This window comes from Phoenix dactylifera, chromosome 11, assembly GCF_009389715.1.
Source record: "Phoenix dactylifera cultivar Barhee BC4 chromosome 11, palm_55x_up_171113_PBpolish2nd_filt_p, whole genome shotgun sequence".
NCBI classification, from domain to species: Eukaryota; Viridiplantae; Streptophyta; class Magnoliopsida; order Arecales; family Arecaceae; genus Phoenix; species Phoenix dactylifera.
This window is the reverse complement of record NC_052402.1, coordinates 29,384,776-29,409,645: the sequence shown is the minus strand read 5'-3', so window position 1 is coordinate 29,409,645 and position 24,870 is coordinate 29,384,776. Positions and strand designations below refer to the sequence as shown.

The window sequence follows — 24,870 nt, the reverse complement described above, 5'->3', positions numbered from 1 at the left end:
ATTATAAAAGCAATTGTTTCTTTTGTTTATATTGTAGAGCAATGCACACTGTTGAGTCAATGGTTCAACCTCCACTTTCTAACTCGAGATCTGGTGTTTCACTCTTTCTGTAAGCATTCACATGACTTTGATGTGTTTAATAAAGTTCCCAGCTGCTTCCTAGTGAACTCTTGGACCTGTAGATTCTGGGGTGTGTGTGTATGCGTGTGTGATTTTAAGGTAACTGATATATTTTTGTTGGAGCATTGTTGTGCAGTAATCAGTCTTCATTGTGTCATAGTTCGTATATTCTCATACCTTTTGGTAGGATTTTTACTTCAAATTTTAAATGGTGCACAGGAGGAGGTGGCGAAAGAATTTGGTATCCCAGTTCAATTTCAGCGTTTTTGGTTGTGGGCTAAGCGGCAGAACCATACCTACCGTCCCAACAGGCCATTGAATCCTCAAGAAGAAGCACAATCTGTAAGTAATTTGTTACTGTTTTCTTTTGTTTTACCAGTATAGGGGCATGTGTAAGGACAGAAATAATCACTTATTTAAAAATAATAATCTACCTTTGTTCAAATATAAGAATAATAATTTGCAACCTAGTTTATTTTATGCATTTTCGACATAATTTATGATACCAAGTGAATGTAAAAGAATACAATGGATGGGAATAAACTTGATTAATTCGATAAGCTTTCTTATGTATGATTAGGTGTGTGTAAACTTGTAGAGTACACCTTCATATAAATAATCATTTTTTTTATTAATTATTCTTGCATTTTATGTTGTCCTGTGTTCACAGTAGGTTATTTCACACAGGAAAAAAAACTAATAGTGATAAAGTAATGATGTTAGTAAATTACTATTGGCAAAATTAATATTAACATTTGAATTGAAAAAAAATTGTTCAATGCATGCATATCATGGCTCCACATATGCTCATGAGTTCTTGTATATAATCCAAACGCTTATACTATGTTCTTGAAGTTTTGTGAAGTGCTGTTGATCTGACCTTGCTACCCACTTATCAATTTCTTTTCCAAGAGACAAAGAAACAATAGAGGTGCACATCGCGTAATTTGATGCTTGTTTATCAAAAACAATAAAATAAATTGTGAATGTGCATCCTACACACCAACCTCTGGTATTAATGAAAAGTGAGGTTATAAAAGATAAAAAGATCATAAATTAATGTTCATAGTAGCTTGAAGTGGTATTAAATGATCATAAATTAATGATCAGAAAAAGATAAAAACAGGAAAGAAAAATAAATTGTATGTTCATGAGATTTACTTAAAAAATGCCATCATGGAATCATTTAATGCCACTGTTTTAAATGATAGGTCAAAAATACTGGCCATTATAATGGTTCAAGAGTCCTCTCAATATGACAAAATGCATTTTAGTAAAAATTTCAATTTACCTATACTTTTATTATAGTAGCCATTATATAAAACAAAAATATAGCTATTCAAAAATAATATTTTTCACTTTTCTAAATACAACAATATTTTAAAACTAAAAAATTATAGATTTTTTTAATTTTGAGATTGATGACCTCATCATGTAGTTTGTTAACCACTATTTTCTGGTATAACAGTTTATATACCTTCTTTTTTTAATATTATTATTTGGGATTGATGACATAATTATGTAATTATTTGTTATTGTTAGCCACTATTTTTTAGTTTAACAGTTTATATGCCTTCTTATTATAATGTTATTATATATGTCATAAAATTTCTCCCAGACATCTGGGATTGCCTGGACTTGAACTGAGAGACTTTTGGGGTGCGTTAGAGTGAGGTGATAACCAACTACACCCTAACATCTACATCATAATATAATAACCAACTACACCTCAAACCCAAGAAAACAAACAAAAAGAAAAAACAACAATTGCCCCAGTCTAACTGGACTGAAATCCGTGCTAAGATTAGGAACCGGGAAGGAATATTCCCTTCCTGTTTTTATGTACAGATTTTTGTCAGAGAAATACTTTGTCATTGGGCAAGATGGGAGAGCATGTTTTTTGGGCTATTTTTTAACCTTCTTCCAGCGGTTTACCAAAGATCGCTCGCTCGGTGTAGTAGCGATGTTCCGAAATGCATTTTGAGCTGCTGCATATGGTCTTATGAGCCCACTAGATGCAGGTAATTCATAGTGGCATGCGGTATATATGATATTTGGGATCCATATAGTTTTTGTTCCATAGATCTTGTTGTCAGTGCAGATTGTTTTTGATGGATATAATTTCGCTTAAATGTCACTGTATATTTGTGACTCAAAACTGCATTCTCTGGTGGTTAATTCTTCTGTTTGTTGGTCAGAATTTGGTTGGTATCCTTAGCATACTGGCATTTTAAGATTTGCATGGCTTTGGAAACCTGCATGTACATTGAATGTGCTTTAATGCTTTCTAATCTTGTGCACTAAAAACTCAGATCATTTTGTAGATGTTGACCAATCTTGCACATCTATCTAATTTAACATAATTCATTTGATATTTAGTTAGGAATGATCCTTGGCAATAGGATTTGCATTTTGAATGTGTATTATGACATTGCAGGCGTCAAGGGGCGATTTGTTTATTCAAGTGGTTTTCTTGTCTTATCTTTCTTGTATATAACATGATGTAATACTTGCTTATCTCTTTTTCTAACCTGCTCTCTCTTCCATAAATAATATAATATCATGGGGCATCTTATTTATTCAAGCAATTTTTCCTCCCTTGTTCTGCATTTCTTGTAATGTGATATCTAGAAATCTCTTTCTTCCTTTTGTTTTCTTCATACTTGATTTTTCCATATGCCTTTTTTTGTCCATTAATCAGCAATTTGGCATCTTACAACGCTCCATTTCTTTGTAGGTTGGACAGTTGAGGGACGTATCCAACAAGGCACATAATGCAGAACTTAAGCTGTTTTTGGAAGTTGAGCTTGGACTGGTAACATTATTGGCTGCTTGTCCATGTTTACTTCTCTAAATTTCTATATTTTTCATATAATACATGTGATAATGACAGACTTCAACCACCTAACCATCCACATCCTTTTTCTTTTGATTGTTTAGGATTTACATCCTCTTTCTCCGCCTGACAAGACCAAAGAAGATATACTACTTTTTTTCAAGCTTTATGACCCTGAGAAAGAACAGCTTCGGTATTCATCTGTTTTTCTTGCCATTAGTTTTATTAATGTGTGTTACATTTTGCTTTAACTTTTTTCTTTTTAACAAAAACAGGTATGTAGGGAGACTATTTGTGAAGGCTTTAGGAAAGCCATCAGAAATACTGACAAAATTGAATGAACTGGCTGGTTATTCACCAAATCAAGAAATTGAACTTTACGAGGTCTGTATTATGTCTGTTGTAAAATTAATTACTTTAAAATTCTCATATACTGCTTAGTTTTTCATTATTTGTTCGTCATAACTAGCTTGTTGCAACTACCATATTCTTAGAGTAAGTACAAACATAAATGCAGAACCAAGATTTGATGAGAAGTGTGTAGTCCAACTCTATATATTGCATATGTATGCAAAAGATTCATGCCTGTTAGCTCTTGGGTTTGTGCATGCCTAGTGCTTTACCATTCCAAAGTGACACCACCTTGTTGGTATGGTCACTGATGCACGCCAGATGGTCAAAAAAATGTTAACTCTTAAACTGAAAATTTTAACAAGAAATGTGTAATCCAGTTCAGAGAGTTCTGAGTCTTTTAACCTTCTCTTTAACATTGTCCAGGAAATAAAGTTTGAGCCAAGTGTTATGTGTGAACATATCGACAAAAACCTTACTTTCCGTTCTAGCCAGGTTTGTCTAGCACATGGATATGATCATTAAAAGATGCTGTTGGTAAAGTGTGCCACTGGCCATTGACTTTTGTTTTCTTCTTATAGCTTGAAGATGGTGACATCATCTGTTACCAGAAATCTCCGGTAGTAGAAAGTGATGACCAATTCCGCTATCCTGATGTTCCTTCTTTTCTTGAATATGTTCGTAATCGGCAGGTATTTTTGCTGAATATAGAACTTTATTAAGAAAATTTCATCATTCTTTTGTAAGGTCCCTTCACACTTCATCACTTATATGCATATCTGAGTTGTCTCATAGTTATTCTTAGAATTTTAAATTGCATATTGTGATACATCATTGACAACAATATTATTTGCATTTGAAGCTGATTGCTAATAAATATATTGAAATATATTCTCAAAAATGACATTCTTCTGGTTACTGTTGTAGAAAGAGCACTACTATTTTTATTTTCTGAGTAAGTTATCTAAATGAATTTACTTTTTCTTTGTATTGTTCAGAAGATAATTTTGGAGCTCAAAAATGAGCAAAGATTGAGGCTTTGTATGAACTTGTAAATTGGCTGTCCCGATATATGATTCGGATAGAAATAATGTATTTATTATTTTGTTCAAACTGCCCTAGCTTGTCCTAGGCTGATGGGCACAAAACTAGTGCGTAGGTATTTGGTTCAGCTTCACCTTACAATGAAGAATCGCAAACCGCTGCAACATCAGTCTCTGCTAGTGGACCTCCTAGCTTTGGATGGATATAATGAATTAAGAACACTGTATGTACAGCAAACTTGAGGATATAAGTTCTAGCTTGAATTTGTTTCTCGATGTCATGCTTGTGACCAACTGTTTAATTATCCTTCCACTTGCTAAACAGGATTCTGGTTTTAGACCATGAGGCAAATAACTGTTGAATCTATATAATTACTCTTTGGAGACTTTGACCTAGGTTTCCCAGTCTGTCGGTACTGCTGCAAGCATCAGTGTTTATGAGTGACTATATGCATGATGTTTATGCACTTTTCTACTCTGATATGTAAAATCTTTAATCTATTTCTGGTCCTTGCCAAGCGCAAGTGATTAAATCACCCCTAGTGCCAGCACTTTCTCTTATGATTTGGGTAGCATAGGCAGATTGATGTTCTTTATCATCATACATCATGTTTTAAATTTTATTAGGAATTTAATGCTTTTTGGTCCATATAGTTCATGTCGCTAATTTTTCTAATAATTTACATGTTTCTTACAAATTATTCTTGTAGCCTTGCTATCTAGTACCTTTAATAGAAGTTCCATTGGTTGTTAATGGGTTGGTTCTTCTGAATACTGCTCAAGGATCTAAGAGTGTTGACAACTTTCCCTCTGGATGATTTTCATAGAAGAAAAGAAAAGAGTGGGGGTTGGGGATGAATATTGACACTTGGTGGAGACTGCCATGTTGTCATACATGTAAATTGGAAAGTGGGGGGCTAAGAAGCTGGCATTGCTGTACTGTATATGGAAATTTGTATGAATATAAGTTGTTGTATGGAATGTATAAAGGTACATAAAGCAGTATTTTGTGACAATATAATCATGAGTTTTATCCATTCTCGTTCGATCACGGCGGGGGAGCAAGTCTCTCTTACATCCTAGTCCCCCGCCTCGCTTCTCTTTAGAAGGCCCTTTGTCTTACTTCGATTTCATTTCTTCGACCAAAACAACTACTTGTGAGGAAAAGTCCCAACATCTAGCTAGGGGGATATGGGTAGACCATAATGAAAACGCAATTTCTGTTTTTCTTCTAGACGAATACGATATTGCGATCTTTTCCTAGAACGCAATTGGTTTTTAAGATCGTAACAAAAAAAAGAAGAAGTAGGACCAAACCGAGAGTTAGCAGCATAGACAAGGATGGATTTGTGAATGAGAAATAAAAGTTGCCTATCTTCATAAGAATTAATGGGTGAATGGAAAATTGCTCAAGTGGGCTCATTCGGGTTGCCATTCAACTCTTTGATTCAAAATTGTTCTGAAAGGTAGCCCCGAGGCCTTCTTGATCAAGTTCTTTGTTCACGCGCATTCCTTGATTCTGGTGACCAATTGAATATGGGAGAAGGTCTTGTTCTATCCTGAGAGAGGGGACAACCAGACAACAGAACTGCTTTTCGATTTCTTCTTTTCACCTTAGACCAACTGCCAGTACAAGGCAAGGAAGACCACGCAGACTCATTCTGCACAGTCTGATCCAACAGTTAGGAATGGGCCAATGAGAAAGCAAACCCACTTATTGAGCTCCAAGACCACGAAACGGAAGCACGCTTGGGGGCCTGGTCAACTGCCCGGCCACCTCTTTAGCTCATCTCTTGTCAACGCTAGCACTTTTTAATAAATGATGCCATTCCCGACTCGCGAAGTGAAGCTCAATCTCTATTCATTAGTTCAGCGCTAAGATGTAGAACTGGATCGTATATGGGTCAAGAGATCTTCAATCTGGAATTCTCTGCTTCAAGTGTTGCTAACAACCTGGTAATTCTATGTGACCTTAGACAGGAGCACTGATTATGGGTTGATCAGATTTTATATGGAATCATTGTTTTCTTGATTTCTTTTCTCCAGATAATATATTTTCTTCAATGACTAACAAGATATAATTATTATAAAAAGATTAACTATCTACAGTTCTTACTTTAGTTGCCGACTTGTAAAATTAGCAATAATTTGGGTTTCCATTTAAACTTATTTTATTTAGTACGTTCTATCTTTACATATTAGACTGCTGCCAAGCTCACACATCTAATATATTAGAAAATACCTTGTTGGAATTTGCTCTTTTTGGAATCTGGCATATGTTGAAATTGTTCCTTTGATGTGATTCTGAACCTTCATGTCTAAGCTTTTTATCTTATCCATAGGTTGTGCATTTTCGGTCATTAGAGAAGCCAAAGGAGGAGGATTTTTGTTTGGAACTGTAAGCATTCAAGACCTATCTGCTAATTTTACATTTGTGAAATTGTAATAATTAAATAAATTCACTTGTTTTAATTCAGTATTCTGATTGGTGGTTTCCTTGTTCTGCCTTCAAGATCAAAGCTTCATACGTATGATGATGTTGTAGAAAGAGTTGCTCGCCATCTTGGTCTGGATGATCCATCAAAAATTCGGCTTACATCTCATAACTGTTACTCTCAGCAGCCTAAACCCCAACCCATCAAGTATCGGGGTGTAGAGCATCTCGCAGACATGCTGGTCCATTATAACCAGGTCTTTCATCATATTTTTTGGGTTAAAGCTAAATCATGTATATATTAATGTTGAAATAAGGGCCTAACATGTATTGCTTTATTTGTGACAGACTTCTGACATATTGTATTATGAAGTGCTGGACATCCCTCTGCCGGAATTGCAAGGCTTAAAAACTCTTAAAGTTGCATTCCATCATGCCACAAAGGATGAGGTAGTTTGCTAATCATGGCTATCATTGTATTATTGATTATATTTAACTCGATGATTTTTTTTAAAACTTGTTGATTTTCAGGTTGTAATTCATAGTATTAGACTACCAAAAAATAGCACTGTGGCTGATGTGATTAATGACCTGAAAACAAAGGTGACAATTGTAATTATTGCACAGTTTTTTTGGTTTTCTTTTCATTCAAATGGGAATTGGGGTTCTATTCACATTATTCTAGCAACAGTGTTTTTATATTAGCATTGTAAAGTCTAAACAACCTTCTTGTAGGCAGTGAAACTTTCCAATATGCATGTATCATACTTAAGTTTTGTATTTGTTCTCATGCCATCTTTGATAAAAATTTGGTGCCTTGACTCCATTTGATTTTGTTTTGAACAGGTTGAACTGTCTCATCCTAATGCTGAACTCCGGTTGCTAGAGGTCTTTTATCACAAGATCTACAAGGTATTATGGTAGCCACGTATACAAGTGCCATAAAGTTCAATTTTCCATCTCGACAAACTTGTATGTCCTCACAAATTGCTTAGGTCAGTCATAAATCAGCTATGATTCTGCTGAGCCTGAGAATCCTATTAGAGAACTGAAAGAGTTGGAAATTAGTTCAACTGAAATTTTATGTTTCTAGTTCCTCTCTGGTGTTGCAACTTTGAGCAGTTCTTTGACAGTTTAAGATGAACAATATTTTAACCTGAATACTTCATATGGCTATTCAAGTTATCTTCAAGCATTTGAGATTGGGGAGAGTACAATGATAACTTCATTAGTTTTTAATTTGATTAGCTGCCCGATCATCGTTGTATACTTCCTTGCAGATCTTTCCACCCAATGAAAAGATAGAAAATATAAATGATCAATACTGGACGTTGCGTGCAGAGGAGGTAAGTCGTATGTCACCATTCTGAGTGAGTTGTTAAACCAGACGTACCTGTTAAAATATAAGTCACCTCTGAATCATATTCTGGATTACCTACTGGCATAGAGAGGCATAGGGTTTTGACCGGAGTATGTTTTGATTCATGATACATGCTTTTATCTAAGTAATCATGTCAATTTTGTTTTAGTTCATATTTTTTGCTCATGCTGACAGGTCCCAGAGGAAGAGAAGAACCTTGGTCCACATGATCGCTTAATTCATGTTTACCACTTCATGAAAGATACCAGTCAGAATCAGATGGTAAGTATTAGAAACTTTTTGGCTTGCTTGTTCATTTCTTTTTTAGTGAAGATTTAAATATTGAAACAAGTGCTTCAGGATCTCAAGGACATAATATGACCTATCGTTAAAATAACTGTAAACAACAAATGCGGTCTGCCAGTTTTTGAGACAAATATCTTTTAAGGGTAGAACCATGCATTGCAAGTCATTTTCATGTTAGTAATAAATGCAAGAAATGCTGAACTGGGCTAAACCACTCGATTCGGCCCCTATTGAGCCAACCCGGTGGGAAATCGGGTCGGTTCCCACCGGGTCGGCTCGAACTTTGGATTTGGTTCCGGCCCCGAACCAGCCGGAATTGGTTCCTTACCGGCCGGAACAGGTCCCAAACCGACCAGAACCGACTAAAAAAGGTCTGAACTAGACCTTACCAGTGCAAACTGGCCTGGAACCTGCCGGAACCGGCCGATTCCCTTCGAACTTGGTTTTGAACCGGGCTCCTTCCCTTTTCTTTGTTCGGTGTTAAAATGATGTTGGGAAGGCCTTCTCGGGCCTTCCCACTTACATTTGTAAGCGGTGGAGAACTTTCTGCCCCTTTCTCTTTCCACCAGGTCAAAAATCACACCGATTCAGCACTTCAGAAGGAAGATCCAAGCTTAAATAAGGTGAGCTTCCTCTCTCCTATCTCATTCTCTCTTTTTTTAGCTTGAAAAAATAACTCAAAAATTGCAAATAAGAAAAGATCATGTCAAAAATTACGATTTGGCCTTTGATTTTATTATATGCTGTAGATCTACGGACGATCTATACGATGACATAAAAATTTTAATTTTCGGATTATATATAATTTTTAAAAATACAATATATATATTTTTGAATTAAAAAATAAAAAAAATATTTTAGAAAATAAAAATAAAAATAGTAAAATTAGAAGCATATTTAGGGGCATGCAAGCTAATCTATAGCAAAATTTGGTGTCTATATATTCAAGTTTTGATGTGTCATGTGCATAGTAGCGTAAGCCTAAATTTGAAAAAAATGAGAAAATAAGTAGCCTTTGATGCATGCTCGAGGGATTGAAAAAATATATATATTATCCATTATTGGGTTTCACATGGATCTGAGCTGAAATTAATTTTTAAAATATTAATATTTAAATAATATTTTTTAATCAAAAATAATTAAAAATATATAAATAATACCAAAAATTATGAAAATTTACTAGTACGTATTACATAATTTAGAAGTAAATTTTAAGTAGAAAATATATATTTTTGAATTTATAATATTTAAACATTTTTAAATTTAAAAATTATTAAAAATATATAAATATATAAAAAATATAAAAAATTACTATTATATATTAGATAAATCAGATATATTTTTTGACAAAAAAATATCTTCATCGTAACGAAATTTTGCTATTTTTAAAAGCATTGATACATCAACGTAGTTGATAAACCTGCAGGAATGAAGCATCAAGAAAAAAAGGAGCTAGAGCGTGACATTAGTTGGGATCATGGGTCAATGCTCTTGAATTGACATCATTGAAAGTGCAACTGGTGCAACATAGAGTTCAAGAAAGAAGAGATAACCAGGTTGAAACAATACTTAGCTGGTGATTATCCTGATGTATTTATGTACTGAAAATACCCACAGAAGATTTGGCAACTTTTGAAGCACTTTACTAATTTTAGAGCAGCAAAAAAAGGGTTTCCAAGAAGGCGGAGGTGGTCCGCCGAGCAGTAGAGCCACTTTTCTCACTCTAAAAAATCAGAGGAGGCGTCCGCTCTAGAATACGAGAAAGCACAGATCCAGGCTGCCATGCAGGCGAGCTTGGATGATTAGCGATAACAGAATGATGTCGTAAGGTATAAAGCTCGATTTGTACCCTCGTACTACGAGTCAGGCTCCAATTCTGCGAGCAGCAGGGCAGATTCAGAGTTCAGGAGAAATTTCTCAGTTAGGGAGGTCGTTAGCAAAGGTGGTGGCCGTATTACATCTATGCTAGGAGCTTTTGGTAGCAAAAAAAAGTCATCTAAAGAGATTCTACCAGGAGAAGCAATTTATGATTTAGATCTACATGCCTCAGCAGAGATTCGAAGTAGTAGAGGGTTGACTCAATGATGAAAGATATGAAGGATATGTAGTGAGCTATTGGATTTTGGTTCCACTTCAGTGACATTTTAGTGAATATGGAAAACAATACATACTATAGGTTTGTCATTTTCGTCATAAGGTTGCTGGTCCCGGTATAGATCCTTCAGGTCCGAAAGACATCTACGGGGAGCTTTTTAACAGTAATAAGGAGCTAGAGAAATTGATTGCCTTATACAAGAGCAAGTAGCTCACATATGGACTAACAGTGATGTGTGATGGTTAGACAGGTCCTACCAGGCAGAGTATTATCAACTTTCTGACATATTGTGATATAAAGACTTTCTTCCACAATTCGGTTGATGCTTCTGATCAGGTGCACGATGCCATGTACATCCTTAAATTGATAGAGGTGATTGATCAGTCAGGAGAGTGTTGTGCAGGTCGTCATTGATAATGGGTCATAATATAAGGCTGTCGCAAAGATCTTGATGGAGCGGCAACTATATTTTTTGGACCTAATGTGCTGCACGTATCGACCTCGGCGGCCACATTTTTTGGACTCCATGTGCTGCACGTATCGATCTCATGTTGATATACATTGCAAAGATTTGTAGGGTGCAGCAGACAATGGAGATAACCCAAACCATCATCAGATATATTTTAACCATCCATGGGTTCTTTTACTAATGAGAAGATATGCAAGAGGAGAGATCTTGAGATCAGGAGTCAGTTTTCTACCAACTACATTGCACTTGATAACCTTGAGAAAATAATGTCAGATGTTTCAGTCCCGAGTGGTACAAAAGTAGATATGCGAGGGCCAATACTGAAGGAAGCATTGTCGAGGATTTGGTATGAGACAGACATTCTGGCAGTGGGCCACTGCGATAGTGAAGATTATCAGACTATTGTATGAAGTGCTTCGAGCCGTGGACATCGAGAGATACCTTCAGATGGGTTTCTTGTATCATATGATGGAGAGAAAAAAGATTCAAATCATGAAGGCAGATTTGACGTTTGCCCATGAGTACATTAACAACATTAAGCGGTAGTGGGACTACTAGATGAGTAGAAACTTGTATCTAGCAGGTAAGCAAGAACATTGAAAATTAGACTACTCCTGTACTTGTACAATTTTACTAAAACAATAATGAATTTTATCTGCAGCATGCGACATGAACTCTCGGTTTCAGTACACTGTAGCTGGAATTGATATAGATGGATTTCTGGCCGCTCTGAGTAATGTGATTTATAAGACAGCTTGATCTATAAGTCGCGACTTTATGTCTAGAAGATGCAAGTTAACTTAAGTAATGTATACTCATGGCTTAGTTAATTGGTATCTTCAATTATTAATATAGTACAATACGATTCTTTTTCATAGATCAAAATATTTAAAGAGGGCATTGATAACTTCGGAGTTTCGGCAGCTGTCATAAGAAAAGTTTGAATCTAGTTATGTTACACATCAGAACATTTATTTGATGTTAGATAGTTACTAATATAGTACTATTTTATATGTAATTTTTCTTCAATGTTTTTGCAGCTGAATGGTGGATTCATTTTGGGTTGTCTGAAAAAAAATTTAAGCGGTTAGCTATCCAGATTCTCTTTCAGACGATCTCCTCGAGTGACTGAGCATAATTGGTCCACCTTCGTCCTTATCCACAAGTAGAGGAATTGTTTGACACAAAAGTACCTCAATGATCTTGTATATGTTCACTAGAATTTAAGGTTGAGGCTGAAGTGCATTCAGGAGAAAGTGGAGCTAAAGTACACAGATTTGATCTATAGTGCTTTCGTTGATGAGGATGATCCTATGATCGGATGGCTTGGGGGCCAGTAGAGGGCCAGAGCTTGATGAGCGAGGATCGCCTTTACGACCGGCCAGTTTCGTAACCAACGAAACTAGGGTCGATGCAGGGCAATAGACAGAGAACAATATTCCACATATTCTTCTACCTGGTCAGCCACAGCCACAGGGTAGTCGGTCACCACATGCTGTCTGAAACATCCTCATAAAGATATGATTGAGAGATGCTTAAAAGATGCTACTATGCTATCCGGTCAACTCAGTCAAGGGGTGACATACATCCTTCCAACATAACCAGGCAGAGAGGTACGAAGGGTAAATAGGCAGCGAGTGGCACGAAGGGTAAGAAGGCAGCTGTTGCTTAGCACACCAAAAAAGAAAAATAAAAGGTATCTGCAACCCTATGGAGAGTGTCGAGGAGTCAGTTTACTCAGATTCAGAAATCAGGAGTAGCAGTTCTGGTAGTCATGGATTTGCTGGCCATAGAGAGTGGTGCGGACACCAGTGCCAGGTCAGCCGGTGGCCATAGGATCCAGCCAGCTCAGCAGGCCCGGCCAATTTATTTTGGATTGATTTATTTTAGTTGGGTTTATTTTATGTTGATTGGGTTTATTTGCATATTGTCATTTGAGGACCTTTTTAGGATTGTTTTATTTGTAGGGGTCTTTTTGTTATTTTGTGACCCTATATATATGAGTCTATGCACTTGTTTAGGGTGAATGAATGAATGATGAATGATTAGCCTCCTTTTTCTTCCTCTTCTTCGTCTCTTCTTCCTCTCCTCTCTCTTTCTCCCTCTTTTTTCTTGCTGTCCTGCGTCAACTTTGGTATCAGAGCGACGGCTTTACCCCTGTTGCCAAAGCCTCAATCCCTCTTTTCTCTTCTGTCTCTCGATTCTCACACAAAGAACAGAAGGGGAGAAGCCCCTGCGCCAGACCCTCCCCACCCGTTGTCGCACCTGAGCCCACCGCTGCCATCAATCGCCGCCGCTGCCTCCCCCACCTCGCAACACCGTCGGTTCGCCACCGCAGACCGCCGCATCCCCACGAACACCGCCGCCCCTGAGTTCCCGTGTCTGACCGGCCTCCATCCACCGCCGCATGACACGAACTCGCAGCCGTGACCGCCACCCTCCGCCCGTGACCACACCACCATGCGCCAGGTTCGGAGGAGAAGCCCCATGCGGCCGTAGCGCCCCCTTCCCCGAACCCTACAACAACAACCCGAGAGGTTCTTCGGGTTGTAGAGGGTTAGCGGAGCGAGCCACGCCCATTAACCTAAGTCCGGTAAGAATCCCCCCCCAAAAAAAGAAAAAAAGGAAAAAAAAAAAAAAAAAAAAAAAGAAAAAAAGAGAGAAAATGAAAAAAAGAGAAAAAAAGGTACCTGTCATCATTTTCTTCCTCTACCCGCACGCCGCGCCTCCACCGCCTCTGTCTTCCTGTTGCCGCCCGTGCTCTGCCACCCTCCTCCCCTTCCACTGCTCACCTTCTTTCACCGCGGCCGTCCGTAGCACCGCCCGTCCTTTCCCCGACCGCCGTTGCCGCTCCACCACAACGCCACCTTCGTCTTGCCGCCCTCGCAACCGTCGGTCCGAGCTTTTCTGCTGCAAAGCTTCGCCATTCTGTGCCGCCAAAGCTCGCCGCAACGCCTTCTCCTTCCTTGAGCCCACCGCCCCTCCGCACCGGCCCGTTGCACTATTCCCCAAATCTTCGCCGCACCCCGTCCATCTGCCGCCTCTGTCGCGACTTCCACCTCTCCCAGCGCCCCACCCCAACCTATCTCCATCTTCTCCGTCGAAACCCCACCTCCCGTTGCCCTTTCCCTTCTTTCTCACGGGCCCGACTCCATCAGGCCCACTGCCCACTTCCGCCTCGTTTTCATCTTCACGGGCCAAGATTTCAGGCCCGCACTGCGACTGCAGCCCGCCTCGACTTCTTCCTCACGGGCCCAAGCCCACAAGCCTGCAACGCCACTGCAGCCTGCCTTTCTCCCTCCTTCCTTTGTACCACGGCCCAGCAGGCCAGATTTGCGCCGATTAGCGAGCCGGCTTGTGGCACTTGGGTCGTCACCCTCTGTCGGATCAGGTTTATCCTTCCCTGGAAGTTTAGTTTGCTTATTTAAATTTGGCATTTAATAGTTACTTTTTGTGCTTGGTGGTTTACCCCGAAAATTCTAAAACACACGCTTCACACACCCCATGAAACAAACATAAACCCTAATAGTAGCCCTCTTTATTATTAGTTGTAGAGCTAAACCTTCGTTGGGAGACTTACGAGGCTCTGTGACTCCCGACAATCTATAGGGACTCGTACTACTTGACTGTAGCTACTTGCTGGCTTACGTCATTTACTAGTTCCCAGTTTGAAATATTTTCCTGCTACGAATTAGCCTGGAGTTTATATTGAGCATACATATTGACAATTAAAATTCATTGCATGCATTAGGTTTGCATCAGAGGTAATATTGTCCTCATTTGATAGGATAGCACATAATTGAGTCATTCATCGTATGCACCTTCGTAGTGGTCGTGTCATCCCGCATTCTGAATCCCAATCTATCATGGACGCCCGCATCGAAGCCCTAATGAAGGCGATCGAAGACTTGACCACTCGACTTGGTTTAGTCGAAACCTCCTTACAAAGGATCAATGGATCCAAAGACGATAGTGTCGCCCCTTACCTCGGTCTAGACCTAGAGGATGAAGCCCTAGATCCACAAGGCTCTGTTCGGCAGGATAATTTTGACAATATACCTTTCCTAGGCCACCCCCATGCGAACCCTCGCCCCAGAATACCTACCCTTAAGCTATCAGGATGACCTCCTCGACCAATGGAATAATTTGCGACAGGGTAATCGGTCTGCTACAGATTACATCGCCCAGTTTGACGAATTTATGATGTGATGTAATGTTGAAGAAAACGAACGGATGGTCTTGAGTCGGTTTAGACGAGGTCTTAATGATGAGCTTAGGAAGGAACTCGTCCTTCGAAAAATATCCACCCTCGACTAGGCATACACATTTGTCCAGAATTATGAGCAGGTAACTAGGTCTACATTTGCTTGTCATTCTGATCCTCAAGGGCCACCTGCTTGTCTCCCTTCCGGGTTCCGACCTTCGCTTGGATCCACGCCTTCTAGACCAGTTTTTGCCACCCCTACCCCTAGTCGGGACATTAAGGACAAGGGCATTCTTGGTGAAGCACCCAAGTCTAGTTCTAGATCTCAATGTTTTAAGTGCCAGGATTTTGGACATGTTGCCTTACAATGTGCAACTACATCTCTTGTCATTGAGGCACAAGAACAAGAGGGTAATACCGGCAAATTGGAAGAACAAATCTATGAGCCAAATTTAGACGACATCCAAGACGTCGATGATGACCGGGAAGAACGTCCAGACAATTTAGGATGTATCCGCACCATGCCTCCACCAGTTGTAACTGAATCTGATCAGTTCGCTATGAATATAGTAAGGTGTGCTTTCGCTCAACCTACTAAACATGATGACTATGTTAGAAGTATACCCTAAAAGCCAATTTGGCAGACACATTGTATTAGTTTTGGGACAAATTTGTACTTGACCTTTTTATTAATTAATAAAATTGGGCATTCATTTCATTCATGTTATTATGTATCCATGAATCGTTCAAGGAATTAATAAGAAGATGACACATATTGTCAAGAGTTGAGAATTTAAGACATGTGTCATTGGTAATTAATTCCTGATTTGCTCCTAATCGATGGATCATCACGAAGAACGGTGATCGATCCGATGAGATTAGTGCACTGATCACTTGCTTTGATGGATGAGTCTTGAGTCCACAGTGTGGGAACACTAGAGTGATTGTGCAAGTGCTTGTTAGAGAACAACGGTACTGAGTGTGACCAAAACAAGAAGTCACTTGGATGTCTATCCACTCGTCAGTGATTTGATGCTGCAGTTGTATGACTGGTACATAGACTTGTGATGCCTCAGCTATTCACGGTGAGGTTGCTGTAGTTTAACGAGCACATGAACATGGGTTTTATCCATAAGGGTCCTTGTTGTGCAGATTGGCTGCAGTAGGTTAACTGTCAGATTAGAGTTGTATCTAGATGTGATCTATCGACCTTGATAGATTAGGAGAGATCCTATGTGATTTATGAGATTGAGTTCGAAAGACCTTGGCCAAGGCATTTTGAAAAAGAAGTTTTCCAATCTCGAACATGAGTCAAATAAATCTTGACATATGACAGATGATGGAGTTTAACGAGTTATCCATAACCTCCGTATTGTCGGGATCCACGATAGAGAAATTGTATCATACGCTAAATGCACCTAGAGGTTCATCTATTCCGTTCTGCTGGGTTGCTACTACATGCTGCAAGATGTCACTAGTGGATTGTGAGACTCAAAGGCATTCACTTGATGATCGGTGAACTCTGAAGAGAAGAGTTGAAATTTTTTCAACCCATTGAAAGGAGTTTCAATGATATTGTGATGGAGATCACAATATATCTCACTACCAGACAAAATAGAACTTATGAGGTCACACATAAGAGGTTTTGATCGTTCCGACGGTTGGATTGCGATTTAGAATCGCAATAGATCTTGATTGTCAATTTGATTGCTAATTGGTTTAACCCACTAAGAGTTAGTGAGTTAAAGAAGGATTTGCAATTGGATTGCAATTTGATTGATTCAGTTGGACTAAATTAATTAGGTTTAACCTTATTAGATAAGGATGGGAGACCTAATTGATTAGAAGTCCTAATTTGATAAGGAACTTAGTTCATAAAAGTCCAAATTGGATCCTAATTGGGCTAGGATTCATATGAATCAAATTGGAGGATATATTGGGTCCTAATTGAATTAGGATTCAATTAATCAAGAGGAACCACATGATTCCTAATTGGATTAGGAAATCTAAGCATGAAAAGGACTCTCCCTTCCTTCATGCGGTGAAACAAGGGAGGGGGCGTCCGCCCCTCTTTCCTTCTTCATTCCCCCATGCCCAAGAGGAGGGGCGTCCGCCCCTCCTTTTCTTGGCTTTCCACATGGCACAAGGAGATGCCATGTTGCCTCTCCTTGATTCTCTCCAATCCCTTTTAAGTAAGGGATTTGGAGGGGTGAATCAAGGAATGATTTCTCCAAATCCTTTTTCTTGTTTAACTAGGCTTGAGATGCCTATACAAGGAAGAGGGAGGTGTGAGGGCTAGGGCATGCAATTAGAGATTATTGAATCCTCTGCTTCAACCATAAGAGAGTTGGCGGCCCTCCTTTCTCTCATCCTTCTTCCAGCCGCAAGCAAGAAAAGAAGAGAAGAAAGGCGTGGCCTCTTCTTCCCTCTTCCTCCTTTCTCTCAAAACAATCAAGGAGTTGATTGAAATAGAGAAAATCAGCCATCAAAAGCAATCTTTGCAAGGGAGCTAGCATCCCGGTGAGATTCAAAGCTTGGAGCGATCTGTACCTCGAGTGGATACCTGTAGAGGCCGGACACTTGTGCGGCTTCAAGCGAACCCGAATCCCTCGATCATCAGATAGCAGTGAAGATCTACCTGCTCAAAGGTAAAGATAGGATCTTTACAATTCTTTATTATAGGATTAAAATCAATCAAGTTTAATTTTAATCTTTTCTATGTATTCATAATTTTTCTGAGGTTGTGAACTCAGAATTTTTTTGAATTCTACCTTTCCTTGGACGTTTATGTGATGAACGACGCGCATGTGTTTCCACTGTGATCGTCACGTGTGCGGGGTAACCCGACAGTGGTATCAGAGCCGCGGTTTTGGGATTAAGATTAAGATTAATAGGCTTGATTAGGATTAGATTAGATCTGAAGTTTAATTTATGCTTGCTGAAATTTCTGCGTGCTGAAATTTCAGATTTCAGAAATTTTAGCATGCTGATTTTTGTTTAAATGATCTTGTATGTTAATTTTAAATTACAATGAGATTGCAATAATTAAAATTATGTCTTGCATGATCAGAGTTTCAGTTGGTAGCATATTTTAATTAAAATTTTCAGATCTAAATTATATGCATAAGATGCATGTGATATGACCCAATTATGGATTCATGATCATCAAAGGTTATTTTTGTTTATGCCTATGCTTAATAATAAATTGATATATGCATTAGATGTATATATATGCTAAGCAATTTTTTACATGAGATGTGAATAAAAACCTAAAGAGATAGGTCATTTATATAAGATGTAAACCTAAACAAATATGTCATTTACATAAGATATAAACACATAATATATGAAAGGAGTTTCATATTCGCATAAGATGTGAGCAAGGGCTAAACAATTTGTCATTTACATAAGATTTAAACCCTAATCGAGATCTAAATAAAATTGAATCTCCTCTTTCAATCGTAGTGGAAGATACTTTGAGCTAACCCATTATTGATTAATTGATCAATTGGTGTTTAGAAAAGTATTAAAGGTGGTTACTTAATTAGGACCCTGCTTGCACGCGGAGCCTCCCACCTACTTACCTGGCCAATTGGGTTAATTATTTTTATATATGGCTTAATATTGAAATCACTAGTCTGAAAACTTAATATTAAGTCTAGTGGTCTTCCACCGTAGTAGAGATGCTAAGATCTTTCCGGCGTTAATTTGTCTCGGCTTGATACAGTGGGCGAGTTGCATCGGGGGATCGGACCTCTTTATTGGCATGAGATGTTGTGGGGGTAAAGGTGGGGTTGGGCGTCAATAACTATTAGGTGAGGATCCAATGATGACTTCTGCGGAAAATATGGTGGGTCTGACTTAATCAAAGAACGAGACCAATAACTATTAGGTGAGGTCCTTGTGATTTGGAGACCAAGTTGGCTACAACTTACTTGAGAAACATTGTACAATGAGTTGTACACTCATCGTTTATGTATCACCAATAACTGTTAGGTGAGGTGGCATGTAAATTGGTGGGACCGTAGCACTCCACTTGAAACCTAGAGTCGCAGGTTTCCGTTTCTTTATCAGAGGAGTGTAAGAGATTCGAGAAAATAGTGGAAGGTGTTTGTTTTAAAAACAAATAGAAATTCAAGTATAAAATTCTAATTAGAATCTTTACTCCTACAAATAAAATGTCAGCATCTAATCTCTTGACCCGTATTCTTGAGAACAACCGATTGACCGGATCCAATTATAAAGATTAGCGCCGCAACCTGAAAATTGTTTTAAGTTGTGAGAAATTAGGGTATGTGCTGGACCATGACACCTCTGTGTTACCAGCCTGTCCGACTGCTGAACAGCACGAGACGTATGCTAAGTGGACGGACGACGATAATAAAGTTAGGTGCTACATAATGGCATCCATGTCCAATGAACTATAATGCCAGAATGAGAGCATGAAGACTGCCAGGGACATTAAATCATCTGCAAAAGTTGTATGGTGAACAGAGTCGCATTGCTCGGTTTGAAGTGTCCAAGAAGCTTTTCAAGGCCAAGATGTGCGAAGGGCAGTCTGTCCATGATCATAGTCTGACCATGATAAAGGACTTGGAGGAGCTTGAGAAGCTCGGCATGAACATGCACGAGGAATTGCAAACTGATTTGATTCTGCAATCCCTTTCTGCTTCATATGGGCAGTTTATAGTAAACTACCATATGAACAAGATTGAATGCACCAAGACGAAATTGTTAAATATGTTGGTAACTACGGAAGGGGCCTTGAAGAGTTCAAGGGGCATAGTTCTCGTTACCGAGTTGACTTCCACTTCCAAGAGAAAGTCTACCTGAAAAAAGAAGTCTGCAAAGAAGCAGAAGTCTGAGAAGAAGCCGAGAAAGGATGTTCCAAAGAAAAAGGCTGATGACAAGGGAAAGTGTTTCTATTGCAATGAAGACGACCATTGGAAGAGGAACTGTCCTATCTATATGGGGAGTATAAAGAGCAAAAAGGGTGACACGTCTTCTGAAGGTATGTCAGATATGCCTATTATTGAAACTAATCTAACGGTTCTTCTACTTCCAGTTGGGTTATAGATTCTAATTCTAGTGCTCACTTGTACACTACTATGCAGGGTCTAAAGGAAAGTAGAAGGCTCACGGAAGCTGCGATAACCCTTCGGGTTGACAATGAAGCAAGAGTTGCTACTGTTGCTATGGACACCTATCCTCTGAAATTATCGTCTGGATTTAGTTTGATACTTAGGAACTGTTATTTTGTACCTGCTGCTAGCAAAAATTTGATTTCTGTATCTTGTTTAGCACAGAAAAATTTTGAATTCAATTTCAGTAAAGACTACTGTTCCGTTTATTTGAGAAATAAAATGGTTGCACGTGGTTTTATGATTGACAGTCTCTATCACTTACATTTGGATGTATCTGTGAATGTATCTTAGCAAACAGTGAGTACCATAAGATCCAAAAGATCTAGAGATGAGATAAATTTAAAGTATTTGTGGCACCTTAGGCTTGGCCATATAGGAGAAGACAGAATAAACAAATTGGAGAAACATGGGTTTCTGGGCTCATTGACTTTCGAGTCATATCCAATTTGTGAATCCTGCTTTCAAGGAAAGATGGCAAAATTATCCTTTGTAGGACATGGGGAGAGGTCCACTGAAATACTTACCCTAATACACACTGACGTGTGTGGCCCATTCGATGTGCATGCTAGGGATAGCTATTTTTACTTCATAACATTTACCGATGATTGCTTTCGGTATGGGTATGTGTATCTTATTAGATACAAATCTGAAGCTTTTGAAAAGTTCAAAGAGTTCAGATATGAAGTAGAAAAACAAATAGAAAAACTTATTAAGATTCTTCGATCGGATCGAGAAGGTGAATACCTTAGTGGATAGTTCCATGATTATCTTAAGGAGAATGATATAGTTTCACAATGGACCCCTCCTAATACATCTCAGCTCAATGGGGTGTCAGAGGAGGAATTGGACCCTATTGGATATGGTCAGGTCCATGATGAGTTTCACTGATTTACCCTTATTCCTTTGGAAAGATGCCCTACTTTCAGCAATTTACATATTGAATAGAGTTCTCTCTAAGTCTGTTCCTACCACACCGTATGAAATATGGCATGGTAAGAAACCGAGTTTTGGTTATTTTAAGATTTGAGGATGTTCAGCCCACGTCAAGCGACAACAGGCAGACAAGTTAGAGGCTAGGACAATTAGTGCTCGTTTTGTTGGATATCCTAAAGAGTCATTAGGATACAATTTTTACGTTCTGGAGGATCACAAAATATTTGTGAGTCGATATGCTGCCTTTCTGGAAAAATAGTTTATCCTTGATAGAGGCAGTGGGAGAAAAATTAAGCTCGGAGAGAGTCTCTGAAGAGCAACGAGCCACTGTGCCTATAGAACATATTCATATCGAGCCAATACATGTAGTACCTCTTTCACGTCGTAGATCTAGTAGGATCTTCCATCCTTCTTAAAGGTATTTAGGTATGCTTACAGAGGAAGTAGAGAAAGTGTTCCTCATTGGAAATAGGGATCATAGTAAGAATCCCAATACCTACAACGAGGCGATGTTAGACATCGATTCTGAAAAATGGGTGGAAGCAATGAAGTCAGAGTTGGACTCCATACATTCCAACCAAGTCTGGACCTTAGTAGATCCACCAGAAGGTATAGTACCTATTGGGTGTAAATGGATCTATAAGAGAAAATTAAGTTCGGATGGCAAGGTAGAGACCTATATGGCAAGGCTAGTGGCGAAAGGTTATAGTCAGTGCAAATGCATTGATTATCAGAAAATTTTTTCACCTGTAGCCATGCTGAAGTCTATTCGAACATTGCTTGCTGTTGCAGCATATCATGATTATGAGATATGACAGATGGATGTGAAAACTGCATTCCTAAATGGATATCTTGATGAAGATATTTATATGGAGCAGCCTTTGGGTTTCACTTCCAGTGATGGTGATCACAAGGTCTACAAACTGCAAAGGTTCATCTATGGAAAGACTAAATCAATTCGGCTTAACCTTATTAGATAAGGATGGAAAGACCTAATTAATTAGAAGTCCTTATTTGATAAGGAACTTAGTTCATAAAAGTCCAAATTGGATCCTAATTGGGTTAGGATTCACATGAATCAAATTGGAGGATATATTGGGTCCTAATTGGATTAGGATTCAATTAATCAATAGGATGACATGATTCCTTATTGGATTAGGAAATCTAAGCATGAAAGGAAGGGACTCTCCCTTCATGCGGGTGAAACAAGGGAGGGGGCATCCGCCCCTCTCCTTGATTCACGCCAAGAAAAGGAGGGGCGTCCGGTTCGGTACCGGTTCGGCAAATTGTGATTAAATGTTTTCTGTTACATCAGCTATTTCTTGACTTGGAGACATCCTTTTTTATACCCTACCACCACTCAACCAAATGCTCATTTCCTTTCTATCTGTTATAACATCATTTATATGTCTTCCTGGATTTAGATTTATTTAACAAGATTTGAACAATTTTGTTTTTCATTTTAACAGCAGGTTCAGAACTTTGGAGAGCCTTTCTTTTTGGTCATTCATGAAGGTGAAACTTTAGCTGAGGTTAAAGTACGGATCCAGAAAAAACTTCAGGTCCCAGACGAGGAGTTCTCTAAGGTAACTTCATCACCTTTTAAAATACCATTTGAGTATGTTTGCATCTTAGCCTAAAAGCTTTGTTTGTAATTGCTTAGTTCTCTTCAGAACAAAATAGCACAACCTCGTGGCTTGCAATCATTACCAGTGAGAGATTTCATTCATTGCACTTTTCCTTTTTCCTGGCTACTGAACACCAGAAGGGCATGCACACCTAATTTGTTGCCAGAGGCTGTCTTGTGATGGCTTTCAGCTTTATGTTGGGTCTCATGAATTAAATTGAAGGGCGAGTGTTAGTCTGCCATGTATCCTTTGCGGTGTCAGTTAATTATCCTTAAGTGAGGGAGATGCGGCTCCAAATTTTGCGGTCTTCTAAACTACGGAAGTTCAAATTATTGCAATAAAATGTTCTAATAATTGAGTACAATTTGAAACATAGAAGGGTTAAGCTAACTAGATTGCAAGATGGAATGATGTTATAGATTGTTTTGTCCTTTGTAATTTATATCGATCTACTTGCACTTTTTTTATGAAATACAGTATTAGCATACAATTCAAGAACTTTATGCATTATGACGTATCATAGATAGAATATAATGCTGCTGTCATCGGGCAATTTTATACCTGAGATGGAAAGACATTTCTTGCACATACAAAGAACCAAAGAAATAGCATGTAGCCTGAATTTCTGATGCATTTTTTAGATTGTGCGTGTTAATTTCTTTTATTACCTGTGCCTAAGACATTGAAGTTGCTGGTATATACTGATTTTAATTTCATTTGATCAGTGGAAGTTTGCATTTTTGTCGATGGGCCGCCCTGAATACCTTCAGGATTCAGATATTGTGTCTAGTCGTTTTCAGGTATGTGTTTTCCATTATAACTAATTTTGGTTCCTTTATTCTGTTCTAAAAGCTTCTATCTTATGTTCTTTAACTTGTGTTTATTGTATAGAGAAGAGATGTCTATGGAGCTTGGGAGCAGTACCTTGGATTGGAGCACTCAGACACTGCTCCCAAAAGGGCTTATGCAGCAAATCAGGTAAGGTGCTTCCTGTGTTTATGATGTGGTCATTTTGGTGAAAGTGTAAATAATGGACAATTCTGAAAAAGATTACTGAAACTTCATATTTGCCTTTCGCACTGGGAATTATTATCATCACTTGTTTGATTGCATGTGTGCACAGCAAAATTTCTTCTGATTCATTTTTATTGCATATTCAGTAGGTGAAAAATATCTATAATGTGACTGATTTCCCTGACTTTTCTTTACCTTTGCAGAATCGTCACACATTTGAGAAGCCAGTGAAAATCTACAATTAGAAGTCAGCTAACCAGCCTCGGGCATTTTTCCTGAACATATGCCATTGCATCTGTTCCTGCAAATTGAAAACAGGAGGATGAAATGTTGATCATTAATTACAGAGCACCGGCTGAGAACTGGGGTTGCAAGTTCCTGGCTTACTGATTTTGTGGATGTTGTAGTTCATTTAGATGCTTGTTCATGGGGAAGTCTTTTGGACTGCATGATAGTGTTTTTAATTGGTGATACTGCCCACTTTGGTTTTTCGACCTGTTCTTTAATCATGGCCCCCACTAGGATAGAGGTTGCCTTTATTTCCAGTGTAATTTAGTACGTAAAAAAGATTTTGGATTAGGGCCTGTATACGGGGTATAGTTGGTTCCGACTCTTCTGTTGTTCATTCTTGCTTTTCCGGCCGTCTTGTTCTGCTTCTTTTTGTTAGGCAAAATGGGGGTTGTATAATTTGGTGATTGGTGTTTGTGTTTCATGGCTTCCGAGTTTATCAGGTATTTTGTGCAAAAGAAAACCTTCTCCCCCTTGAAATCAAATGCTAGCCTGTACTGGCCGTTTATCCTTATTATTATCTGTGCTGGAGAACATTTTCCCTTTCTCTTGAATTTGACGAAGCTTGGATCACGGCAAACATGGCCCTGTGAATAAACTTAAACATTGCTTTGTACTTCATATCTCACAGCGCCAGCCATTAGT

General features: G+C 38.6%; 1 protein-coding gene across 11 annotated transcripts in view; it reads left to right on the top strand.

Annotated features, from left to right (window-relative positions):
* Positions 1-24,742, top strand: part of LOC103696442 (ubiquitin carboxyl-terminal hydrolase 12-like) — a 45,076-nt gene extending 20,334 nt beyond the window's left edge. For 2 of the 11 annotated variants that reach the window (XM_039132045.1, XM_039132040.1), the window contains 18 exons: positions 340-462; positions 2,858-2,935; positions 3,061-3,149; positions 3,232-3,340; positions 3,734-3,802; positions 3,889-3,999; positions 6,693-6,748; positions 6,828-7,041; positions 7,133-7,234; positions 7,316-7,387; positions 7,631-7,696; positions 8,065-8,130; positions 8,340-8,426; positions 9,020-9,073; positions 22,765-22,881; positions 23,649-23,723; positions 23,815-23,901; positions 24,141-24,742. In XM_039132045.1, the coding sequence (XP_038987973.1) occupies positions 340-462; positions 2,858-2,935; positions 3,061-3,149; positions 3,232-3,340; positions 3,734-3,802; positions 3,889-3,999; positions 6,693-6,748; positions 6,828-7,041; positions 7,133-7,234; positions 7,316-7,387; positions 7,631-7,696; positions 8,065-8,130; positions 8,340-8,426; positions 9,020-9,073; positions 22,765-22,881; positions 23,649-23,723; positions 23,815-23,901; positions 24,141-24,182 (1,617 nt within the window). In that variant the 3' untranslated portion in view covers positions 24,183-24,742. Of the gene's footprint in view, positions 1-339; positions 463-2,857; positions 2,936-3,060; positions 3,150-3,231; positions 3,341-3,733; positions 3,803-3,888; positions 4,000-6,692; positions 6,749-6,827; positions 7,042-7,132; positions 7,235-7,315; positions 7,388-7,630; positions 7,697-8,064; positions 8,131-8,339; positions 8,427-9,019; positions 9,074-9,876; positions 10,007-22,764; positions 22,882-23,648; positions 23,724-23,814; positions 23,902-24,140 lie in introns of those variants that run through there. The other 9 variants (XM_026800893.2, XM_039132041.1, XM_008778073.2 and 6 more) reach the window with 9 other exon arrangements.
* Positions 24,743-24,870: the final 128 nt, after the last annotated feature.